General features: G+C 39.3%; 1 protein-coding gene across 2 annotated transcripts; it reads right to left on the minus strand.

Moving 5' to 3' along the window:
* Positions 1 to 812: 812 nt before the first annotated feature.
* On the minus strand, positions 813 to 8,843 carry LOC145770330 (DNA repair protein XRCC1-like). Of its 2 annotated transcripts, none has more exons than XM_082581932.1 (13): positions 8,614 to 8,843; positions 6,730 to 6,924; positions 6,287 to 6,445; positions 5,883 to 5,990; positions 5,592 to 5,738; positions 5,440 to 5,506; positions 4,840 to 4,929; positions 4,305 to 4,479; positions 4,045 to 4,220; positions 3,561 to 3,657; positions 2,769 to 2,863; positions 2,482 to 2,617; positions 813 to 1,794 (listed from the first exon to the last, which is right to left on the minus strand). In XM_082581932.1, the coding sequence occupies exons 1-13, from the start codon at positions 8,662 to 8,664 to the stop codon at positions 1,608 to 1,610; spliced, it is 1,683 nt and encodes a 560-aa protein (XP_082438058.1). In that variant the 5' UTR covers positions 8,665 to 8,843; the 3' UTR covers positions 813 to 1,607. The 2 variants fall into 2 exon arrangements, with proteins under 2 accessions (XP_082438058.1, XP_082438057.1); XM_082581931.1 differs by having other exon boundaries at positions 4,305 to 4,482; positions 8,614 to 8,841.
* Positions 8,844 to 12,071: the final 3,228 nt, after the last annotated feature.

Genomic DNA, 12,071 nt, shown 5'->3' on the forward strand with positions numbered 1-12,071 from the left:
TGGTTTATGGAGAAAAATAACCAAATTTGACAGACAAAATTACTAAACAATAGGCCTACATTTAGTTCTATAGCGAGTACGTCTTGCCATTTCTTGTTAAGAGGACACAAATAGCTTTTTAATTCAGAAAATACCTAACAATCTGCAATTTAGAACATAAAATGTTGATAATCATTTTGGCACTGTAGCCTACGTTGATTAGTAAAATCTTATGGCTTCCAACAGTGCTCCACCGGGGCACTGTAGGAGACCTCAGGGTGGGGCACTGTTGGAACCACGGGCCTACAAGATAAAATGGCGTCAGTTTTTTTTACCGAGGCCTACGATCTGAAACGTTATTACTGAAACCTAGTCTAGTGACTGACCAAACATAAAAAACTAGTGAAGCATCCCTGAAGCTACCGTAAAAACTGTAACAAAAAAAGTAATAAAGTTCTGAAAACTCACTTTTTACCACCTAAAACAAACTTTCATTTCTGCCAACAGCAACCAATGACTTATTTCTGCCTAACTTAGTTTCAGCAGCTTCTACGGACCACGTGGCCATGGTAATGCATGCTTGAGTGAATAATTTGTCACGGATTGCGAAAAACGATGGGAGGGGCACTGTAGGAACCCGGGGCACTGGTGGGCACTCTCCCCTAAATCTAATCACTAATTTTTGAATTAACATCAAAGATACAAAAATTATGGAGCATATTTCAGTATGCCCTGTTAACTTCCATAAGCTGGGTTGCTTAATAGTTCGCCGACCTGTGAGTTACATCCATTGAATTAATGACGTACCCAGAAGGGGGTGGGGGTCGTCAAGCTAAATTTATTTATCATTTATTTGTATTAGACAAAAAAGTCCATGTTCGAATTACAAAAAAATACAAAAATAAAAAGCATAGGCTATAGTCGTGTAACTTACAAACAGAAAAGTAACTTTATTCATGGTGTATTTTATGTGCAAGGTCAAATTTGTAGACACTGTGTTTTGTTAAAACCCCCTTCCCCAAGGCTACTTGCTGGTTCTGCCCCTGCATGGAATATAAGTTAAAACTCATACAGAAAAACATCTTCTCTTTCGGGAGGGTTTCCAGCCGGGATGTTTTCTGTGTGAATTTTTACGGATTACCAAACCCATGGCGTGGTTGAACTCACAACTTCATGATGACAGCAGGTCCGTCGATAATCCAGTTTAAAAGAAATTTAATAATTTAAAATCGGGGACGTTTAAAATATAATAATTTACAGAAGATACACCATGCGACTAATCGTACTAGGAAGAGGCATGGTAAGTAAGGTTGCAGGCATGGATCTCAAACACATTTGCGTTGTTGTCACATGCAGGCTTAATCAAACAAGAGTAACATAAATGAAATTCGCCGCTAATACAGGCAAATATACGCTGCAGTAGCTTCTCAAAAGTATCGTCTATGAAAAAGATTGGGCTTTTCACGAGAAACTTTTCAGAGATTTCATGGAAACCCGGACCACTGAAGTAGACTTAGCCGACAAGGTCGGGAGTCTGAAGTGTTTGGCTTGAGTCCATCAACATGTTTCGCTGTCCTTCCAGGATTCCACCTGGGCCGATGTTTGTTCATCCAAAGACCACGAATAGCTTACGCAGTGGGCACAGCATACGGTTGGTAGGGCAACAACTTCCTGGCTTTGCCGCATTTAAATATCCATGTCGGCCGAACAAAAGCTACGCTGGTGTTGTCTGCTAACACGTCATCAAATTCATCTTGCCATGACGACTCAGTGACGACATAGCGTACGTCATCACTCATGTAGTTCGCGATCAATCTGACATAAAAAAAATAATGCATTGGTAAAGTGTCACTTCAAATTGGTTTACGAGAATTTTTGTTGACTGCAGATGATTTGATGGAATCTTTATCCTTGGACTGGGAAAGCGTCTTGCGGAGCTTAATCCTGGCAGTTTCACTTGTACACGTAGAGGCTTTGAATCACTGACACAGGGCCGGTCACTGAGATTGACAGAGTGAAGTTTCCGATTGTTGAAGTCTTGTTGCCGGGGAATTATTCCATTCATTCGGTGCCGCTGAATGGAGAGCAGTCCTTAACGTGCGTTGCTCAAGCGCACAGCCCGAAAGTCGAACCAGCGCCGCTTGATCTTGAAGCTTCTTCGTTCCAGAAGTCACGCGCTAACTAACTGAGCTATCGGGGCGGACCAACATCTAGAATGAAGACTTGTTTGAAAACAAAATGAGAATGGTGCTAACCAACCTACTTTTAAAGTGCATTACATTCGATGCAAGAGAAAGAAATATAAACCAAAAGTAAAACAATTATTGCTACGGAGTGAAATGTTGTTCCGTGCTGTCGGTCAACCAATGTTTGGTGCCTTCACCGATGGAAAACAAGCCCTTCACAGTAAACTATGGGGTGGTTTGCATAAACAAGAGCTGCTTCAAATACAATAAGACAACAAACAACGTCTCATGCTGCTTTATAAGAATATCTTCCTACCCATCACAGGTGATGATATGTCTCCTTATCATCCTCTCCAGGTCGGAGTCGAACGTTCCATGCAGGAAGAACACTCTCCCACTGAAGTGATCCGGAAGACTTGGAAGATCATCTGACCCTCCAAGATCGCTTTGAGCTGTAGATCAGAAAACAAAACGTCAAAAGTGACTAACCGTTCCCTAAATTTTACATCCCAACCGATTTGACAGCTTTCCAATCGAAGCCAGATCTACATCATTACCCAGGTAAATATTTATTTTCGACTTGTTGCACAGCGACAGACTCACCTTCGTCATCTGTGCTCACGTCATAAGGGTCGTCACCGGCGGTTACGTCAGAAGAAGGCGGGTCGTTGATTGGTTGCTTGGTTTTCTTGAATATCCTGCAAGAAACGTCACAAAGCAATCAGTGACACAACAATACGGCTACTAGATAGGATCAAAGATAACAAGAAAGCAACGCACACCACGGAAGGCGCTAACAAATTTCATACAAAGTATTGAGCTGAGTTTAGACCAGAAGAGCGTGTCATGTTATTGAATTGCGCGATACGTTGAGATCAGCAATGCTGCCCAAATGGACCAAGGCCATTCTGATTGAAACACAATTCATGGCTTAACAACAATATGCACTTTTCTGGAGGTTCGTCCTCTGATTACATTGGTGTCAGTTTGATATGCGGGGAAGTCTCAAAATTTGAATATTAATTTAAAAGTTCTCCCCAGTAGCTCAGTGGTTATACGCCGACTCAAAATCAAGCGGCACTGGTTCGGCTTTCAGGGTGTGCGCTTGAGCAACGCATTTCAAGGACTGCTCTCCATTCAGCCGAACCAAGGGGATAGAAGAGGTCACAGACAACAACATTTCAACAATCGGAGACTTCATTCTGACAATGTGGGTGACCGGGGCTGCATCAGTACTTCAAAGCCTCTACAAGTTCCAGGATATTGCAAAACTTCCAGGATAAAGCTTTCTCAAGCCGAGGATAAAGATCACATCATTTTCCTGCTTCATCACCAGCCCATTTATAAGTGGTTGTTGTCACTGAATAAAACTCAATGAGAAGTTATAGCATCCACCTTTCCACTTCCTCCTCAGTGTCTGGGCTATCCTCCTCATCCGTACTTTCATCATAAAGATCTTCATCCGGTCTACTTGCATCCGGCTCGGACGTTGCTAATCAATTGTAATAGTTCAGTATCTTTCAATAAACGCTTATCACACAATGATTGATCATTCAACTATCTGTACAACGAATTTTTGATACTCATACCGCAGAGGATGAAATAACAGACCAGCTAGCAGTGTATATAGGCAAGAAATCTTCAATTAGAAACTGTCAAATTTGATGGCCAGTTTTGTTCACATTCAAAACCTCCATAAACATGAGCATGCGAAACGTCCTGACGTTAACATGTGAAAGAAATCAAATGGTCTACATATAAAAGGCCATAGTTTCAATGCATAAAAAACATTGTCAAAATTAGCAATTCGGATAATTATGTAGTTTGATTAAGCAAAAATGTTACTTTGTGAACTGCCAGACATTACGAGATCACAAACCTTGTGGAAGATCTTCATCTGATGAGGACTCGGAAGAGTCGTCAGGTCTCAGGTTATAATTCTTCCTCGGGAGTTTCCTCTTCATATCGTGACAATCTGACAACCAGTCGGCCCTCACTATGTGGCCATCTGTGCCAAGCACTTGCTGGTACTTCGGGGTGTTACGAAAGGCACATCTGGCAACATCATGGCACATATTGAAGATTCGGAGACAATGATAAAAACGAGGAAGAGCAAGAGCATCCGTTTCAGGAACTCACATCAAGTGCGTGCAGTCCTTGTCCCAATCCCTCTTGTACGTGGCCCCCATCATAATGCCCTTGTCCCGAATGTTGCCCCTTTGAGGGTTCTGATATCCGCTGATGGCAAAAACGACGTTCTTAAGAATTTGGTCAAAACCTTTAGACGTTTTAGTTTTTTGCTTTGCTGCACCGCCTGCTATGAAAGAAATACATTCAACATGTACATCATTAGAAAAAAGTACCTCGTATTAGAAACACTGACACACAAGCTATCGGTGGATCAGCTGTTGAATTTAACTAGTTAACAAGGTATGTTTTAACCTCAACTCTATAAAACTTCAATTTAGGTTCACATGTCCAAAACAACAAAGAAGATGTAAATATATATCTATTCCAGTTCGAGGTTTTTTAGCTAAAACAAAATCTGGTGTGATGTGACAACACTTCCTAAGTTCGATTGGCACAAGTAAACAGGTTTTTCGCGAAGCGTTGAACCATTAAACTACCGATGTGCTCAAATGACAGTTCACTCTAAGTTTAGCTGAGGAGGTACCAGGTTTATTGGTGGCCCCTTTGTCTGTGGTAGGTTTGGAATTCTTTGGGGGAGACTTGGCTTTAAAAGGCTTCAAAGGAGTTTTTGCATCTGGTTAAGAAAATAGATCAATAAATATTATAATATGTTAATAATTGACATACAATTATTGAAATATTTAATCATAGCTTTTCAATGAGCTACAGCGACTACAAAGCCACTATGGACGAGAACCACAATATCTTGACACATCTCTTTTCGGTGTTTGCATAATCATTGTGCTGCCTCTATTTCAAACAAGAAGCCATCATCGAAGAGATGGGTTGTATGGCGCATAATGCTGTATCGGTTTGGTCATTCAATGTTAAAAATGTTTTAAGTTTGAGAGAATTAGCACCAATCTCAATCTCAACATTCACTAAAATGATTCACATACTGTACATTGTGCCGTATGTACATTATACATAAAACATCATGGCACAAAACCAAACTGTGGGTACTAGTAAGGCGTCGATGGTCATCATAATTGCTTGAATGTGGTTGTGCTCTATTGACAATTAAAGATCCTCTTCATTGCATCAATTATTTAATTACACTAGAAAATAATTCCAAGTTGCTAACCTGAAGCAATTGGCTTTATTCTTGCTTTTTTCTCAGACACTGATTCATCTGAGTGAAGTTTTCTTTTCTGAAAAAAAAAAAAGAAAGTTAAAAGCATCACCATCAGTTGTCCATACATTAAGTTCCAAGTCTAGACACAGAGTTTAACTGACCAAGTTTGATATTTGGGATATCATCTTGTCCGGAGTTTTATGAAACAGTTTTGAGGTAGTTGGTTTCGCGGAGGGAGTACCATCATCTGCCTCTGTTTTCAACTTGAATGCTCCAAAGCTGGTCCTGCCTGTGCTTGTGGTGGTACTCTGTTGAAAACATTCATCTGTGTTAGTATATATTCACAACGATGAGAGAAAGCAAAATTGGAACATGAAACTAGCTAACCCAAATTGATTAGCAATGCGTATAAAATGAACACAGCTTTTGAAAATAACTTATTCTAAACTAACCTGTGGTGCAGTTAATACTTCTTCCTTTAAAGAACGTGAGTCGTTGACTTTGACATCTTGTTGTTCTGCAGTGTGAAAATTGATAAATTGCAATCCATACTTGGAATGCTGCAAACATATGATACAACAATCATCTTCAAGTAGTTAAAAACATGACCCTATGATAAATCATAACAATTTTTGCTTAACAAGTTGTTACAGTAAGGCAATGGAAAGATAAGTGGCAAGAAAAAGATCACAAATTACACAAAACGAAATCATACATTACCACAGGGTTTCATTATAAAATTTTATGTGATTGCAGCTGTTTAGTTTCAACACCATAATAACATTTTACAATAGTTCAGCCGATATCATGTGCCTGAGATAGTAGGTAGTTACATATATACAATACATAATCTTACTTTATTGAAAGGTTGTGTGCAAACAATCTTCACTCTGTCCCACTTTTCCTTAATGACGTCTTGCGATAATTTATCAGATGAAAACATCCGTACACGGTTTGCTCCGCTGCCGCTTCTGCTCTCCGATAAGCTCATAAAAGATGAAGCCACAAGTAAAACCTGGTTGTTTTTAGTTGTTTTAATACAAATCTTCATTTAAAAAATATCACAAGTGATTAAGAAAATTATGTTGTCAGTATATTTAATATGAACCTGTGTGGCGATGGTGAACGTGGTTAAAACAAAACTATTTATGAATTAACTTCATAAATCAACTGGATATGAAAAGCTTGAAAAGCTCCACTATCCCTAAGAAGTAAAACTTCAATGAAGTCTAAAATGTTTAGAGCAATTGAAAAAAACAACATTCTGTAACCGATCAACAATTGTTTTCCTAACCTTACCTTGTAACTTTCTTCACCAGATGAGCGACAAACAAGAACCTCAATGAAGGCAGATCCATCATTTCCAATATCTACTGAACTTATTGTTGTGGCCTTTTCCAGCTGAATAATGACAGAAGCTTGCTTTTCCTCAGACTGACCACATCTCCACTTTCCATCAGTGTTGCCTTTCAGCAAATTTTCAGCTTTGTGAACCTGATAAGTGGTAAGATATGACAACTCCAATATTTCATTTCCACAAATAAATGAGCTATGACAGTATTGTGCAACAATATGCATTGTGCATGAGGTAGTGACCGACATAACATTAAAAAAAAAAAACTAAACAAAATGCACCGTATCATCTTTTCCAATACAGTAGGTGAAAAAATCTTTCTTCAAAGGACAAATATATTTATTGTTTAAAAACATAACATATATATATAATCATGGTTTATTTACACTACAGCAGAGGCTATATTTATCATATAGGCTATTGTGAATATAGTGTATTTAAATTGTGTATTTAAAAGCAAGACGTTTGACCTTGACAATATACGCTCAGGCATGTTGTATGTCAGCTACCTATCTTTCGCGAAACGTGAAGTCATGCATGAGTGATAAAAGTATGAAGGGCTGAAGGCGGCAGCAATGAACAAAAAAATTGCAAAACTAAAATACATTGATGAAGCTTTTTCTTTTCACACAAGTATTGATGATTTTTACAGCCACCAAACTTACTGGATGATAGCAAAAATGTGGTGCGTCGAAACAGACACAACACACAAGCCACCAAGTCAAAACAAATCTGAGTTAAGAGCAGGGGTGGGCAACCTGTAGCCCACATGCCAAATCCAACCCGCATGCAGCTTTTGTGCAGCCCAGAAAACCTTCAAAACTTCTCAATGTCTCAGGCTTGTGTTTTTTCTCGGTTGTTCAGATGTAATTTATGCTCTATACCTCTTATTTGAATCAACTAGTTTTTTAAGCAACAAAAAGGCTTTTCAAACTACCCACTGATAGGCTTACAGACGTAGTGGTTAGTTCAATGAACATGTTGTGCAGGTTACATTATTAAAATTCATAGCTTATTGTAAAAGTAATTGTGTGTGTGAATTAGAACTGTGTTATGGAGTTGTGCTGAGTGGGTAAAAGATCAGAAAAACAAAATTTGTAGACTTGCAAAGTCTTCGTAGCAACAGTCTTTATTCTTTACAACGATGAGCACAAGGTAAAAAAATATTCAAGTGAGTTACGCAGTGTCAAAGCTGACAACAGAAAACATGTGCATAAGGAGAATTTATCAAGAAATGCTTATGGCAGTTGCAGATTGCAGAAATGGTTTGTCCAGAGAAAAAGCATTTTCAACTATTATATAAGCTTTTTTCAAGGGCAGTTACAAGACCAATTGAAGATATCTCTGTGAAAGAGCTTAAAGGACACTGAAAGGACAAACTCAAGGGAGCTAAAAAGACAATATGTACAAGAATGAGTTTGATATTGAACATATAGGAGTGAAAGTATCTTGACGTTAAGTTTGCCTACTCATAATAATAATGATGTTATTGAATGAGTAACATTGCGGCCCACCTCGTACAATCTCTACTTCATTTGGCCGCGCACGCAAAAAGGTTGCCCAGCCCTGGTTTAAAGGTGCTGGTACCATACAAAAATTATGCAATTTTTTGTTGTTAAAGAGAAGGTGAAAAAAATAATAGGCCATGCTCGAAAATAGCCAGTTGCATTATTTATTTTCTATTTCTTCATAAAACAAACTGATGGCACATATTCAGATGCTAACTTTTCTAACACACTGAAGTGTCGCCAACCTAATCTGTTACATTAAATTAAAAGATACAGAACTAAATCTTTTTCATGTTTAAGCAGTAAATTAAAAATACTTACCGAATCTTCACTGCTAAACGAAACGATATGCTTCAATGCAATGGTAGGCATAACTGCAGATCTTTTAGTCTATATATAGCCTATATATATATATCATTATCATGCGGTACTAGCCTACCATAAAAAATGTTAGAAAATCATACTAAATTTCATTTCAAGGACCGCATTTCACATTGACATTGAATATTCAGGGTGCAACCTAGTTCGTACCCTGAACAGTTCGTACCCTCAGTTCGTACCCTGAAAAGATCGAGAGAAAAAAGTAAAAAAGCCAAAGTCGCTGATCGCAGTTTAATAGCGCAAAGCCAAAGTCGCTGATCGGAGTTTCCGCAAACAACTCGAGGGTTAGCGGAAACTGAGGAAAAATATTTGCGGAAACTGCGATCAACAAGGGTTAGGGTTAGAGAGCATAGATTACTCGATGGTTAGGGTAAGCGAAAACTGAGGAAAAATGTTTGTGGAAACTGCGATCAGCGAGGGTTAGGGTTAGAACTAGGGATATGGTTAGAGTATAGATTACGGTACTCTATGATTAGAGTTAGAGTAAAGGTTAGCAGAAACTGCGGAAAAATGTTTGCAGAAACTGCGATCAGCGAGGGTTAGAGGATAGATTACTCTAAGGGTAAGCAGAAACTGCGGTTAGCGGAAGCTACGGAAAAATGTTTGCGGAAACTGCGATCAGCGAGGGTTAGCATTAGGGTTAGCGGAAACTGCGATCAGCGACTTCCGCTTTTTTTAATTTTTTCTCTCGATCTTTTCAGGGTACGAACTGTTCAGGGTACGAACTAGGTTGCATCCGAATATTCATCATTATCATTTTCCGCTATTAATGCGTCGGCACGAAAAAAAAATAACTAGGCTACTAGCTACAATAGTTGATATATCAGCACGTCAATAAATGGGAAAAGGTGGCAAAATCTTGAAAGGTTTAAAACATGCCTGAATAGTGCCATAGTTCATGCAGTACGGATATATTGTATATCTGTAGCAAGCATGGTCACAAACCCCACAAAATATAACAAAAACAAAGAGAAGCACATATATACCGTATGTAGGAATAAATAAGGGTGCAACCTAGTTCGTACCTTGAACCATTCGTACAGTCAGTTCGTACCCTGAAAAGATCGAGAGAAAAAATTAAACAAAGCCGAAGTCGCTGATCGGAGTTTCCCCAAACAATTTGAAACAAACTCGAGGGTTAGCGGAAACTGCGGTTAGCGGAAAAATGTTTGCGGAAACTGCGATCAGCAAGGGTTAGGGTTAGAGCATAGATTACTCGGGTCTGCTACTATTCGGTGAGTCCGATTCGGTGAGTCCGATTCAGTGAGTTCCTAACCTCTAACCCTAACCCCAAACCCTAAAACGACAATGATAATTAGGCTACGGTACCCAATAATTTAAAAAAAAAATTCCCCTTTAAGAGATCGGACTCACCGAATCGGACTCACCGAAACGGGCCATTCCGAGATTACTCTATAGTTAGAGTTAGGGTAAGCGGAAACTGCGGAAAAATGTTTGCGGAAACTGCGATCAGCGAGGGTTAGAGCATAGATTACTCTATGGTTAAAATTAAGGTAAGGGTTAACGAAAACTGCGGAAAAATTTTTGCGGAAACTGCAATCAGCGAGGGTTAGGGTTGGAGCATAGATAACTCTATGGTTAGAGTTAACAGCGGAAACTGCAGAAAAATGTTTGCGGAAACTGTGATCAGCGGACTTCGATTTTGAGTTATTTTTTCTCTCGATCTTTTCAAGGGAAAAATTTTAAAATGATTGCGGAAACTGCGTTCAGCGACTTTGGATTTTTTAAGTTTTTTTCTTGATCTTTTCAAGGTACGAACTGACGGTCCGAACTGTTCATGGTACGAACTAGGTTGCATCCAATAAACAATAGTCTAGTACTCTAGTGGAAAGCGTTGTGTATTGAAATTGCTAGTTCTAATATTGATGTGGATGAGCAGTCATCATAATAATACAATTGAGAAAAAATAAAGAAACCCATCCTCAAACTGCACATCACCCAGCAGCCTACCACAATTGAGGTTCAAATTCTAGTTTTAGTTGCATGACCGATGACTGGTTTGGCCTTGTTTCGGTTGCATTTGGGCTTGGCAGATTGCTACAACGGGTCACTTACAAGTGTGTTTCTGTGGTTGTTGTAACTAACGTTGGATGCAACCTAGTTCGTACCATGAACAGTTCGGACCGTCAGTTCGTACCTTGAAAAGATCAAGAAAAAAAATTAAAAAAAGCCGACGTCGCTGATCGCAGTTTCCGCAATTATTTTAAAATTTTCCCCATGAAAAAATAGAGAGAAAAAATAGCTCAAAACCAAAGTCCGCTGATCGCAGTTTCCGCAAACATTTTTCTGCAGTTTCCGCTGTTAACTCTAACCATAGAGTAATCTATGCTCTAACCCTAACCCTCGCTGATCGCAGTTTCCGCAAATTTTTTTCCGCAGTTTCCGTTAACCCTTATTCTAACTATAGAGTAATCTATGCTCTAACCCTAACCCTCGCTGATCGCAGTTTCTGCAAATATTTTTCCGCAGTTTTCGCAAATATTTTTCCGCAGTTTCCACTAACCTTTACCCTAACCATAGAGTAATCTATGCTCTAAACCTAACCCTCACTGATCGCAGTTTCCACAAACATTTTTCCGCAGTTTCCGCTTACCCTAACTCTAACCATAGAGTAATCTATGCTCTAACCCTAACCTTCGCTGATTGCAGTTTTCGCAAACATTTTTCCGCAGTTTTGCCGTCTCCGCGGGTGCCAGATGTTTCGTCCCTGAGATCTTTCGTCCCGACGTTTCGGCCCTACAAGACATCGGCTACTTTGGTGGAAAGTGCGAGATTAACAGCGGCAAAACACCGCGGCCGAAAAAAAGTTTTATTCGATGTCGGCAAGGGGCCGAAACATCTCTTGACCTGGCAAACACCGCGGCCGAAAAAAAGTTTAATTCCGCGGGTGAAAAAAAGTTTAATTCGAAGTCGACAATAGGCTGAAACATCTCTTAAGCTTTCAATTTAACAACCTTTGGCCTACGGCCGTGTGACACACGATGAAGAAAATCAATAACTATTGCCTTATATGCCTGCAATACAGTTGGTCACAGCGGTAAACCATAATCTCTTCGTGGGAAAATTGTAACGTAAGATTCCCAAATCCGTTCGTCTGCATGCAATGACCCAAAAATAAACACACTTTCGAAACGTCTATTCAAACAGTGTATTCCAGTAAAATTAGCCCGAGGCTATCGAAAATAGGTGTAACGCCTACACCTCTAAAAAAACTGTCACTACAATACAGATTAATTGGTTAAAAGACGGAACCTTTGTCCAGCTAGCAAGCACTAAGCCAACAGTTAAAAGTGCGGCCAACTTTCAAACAATCATTTTACGAATGACCAGAATAGATATCAATATCTCAAATTCACGTAGAAAGTAACTGTGACGCA

The sequence above is a fragment of the Aplidium turbinatum genome, chromosome 5, assembly GCF_918807975.1.
Source record: "Aplidium turbinatum chromosome 5, kaAplTurb1.1, whole genome shotgun sequence".
Taxonomy (NCBI): domain Eukaryota; kingdom Metazoa; phylum Chordata; class Ascidiacea; order Aplousobranchia; family Polyclinidae; genus Aplidium; species Aplidium turbinatum.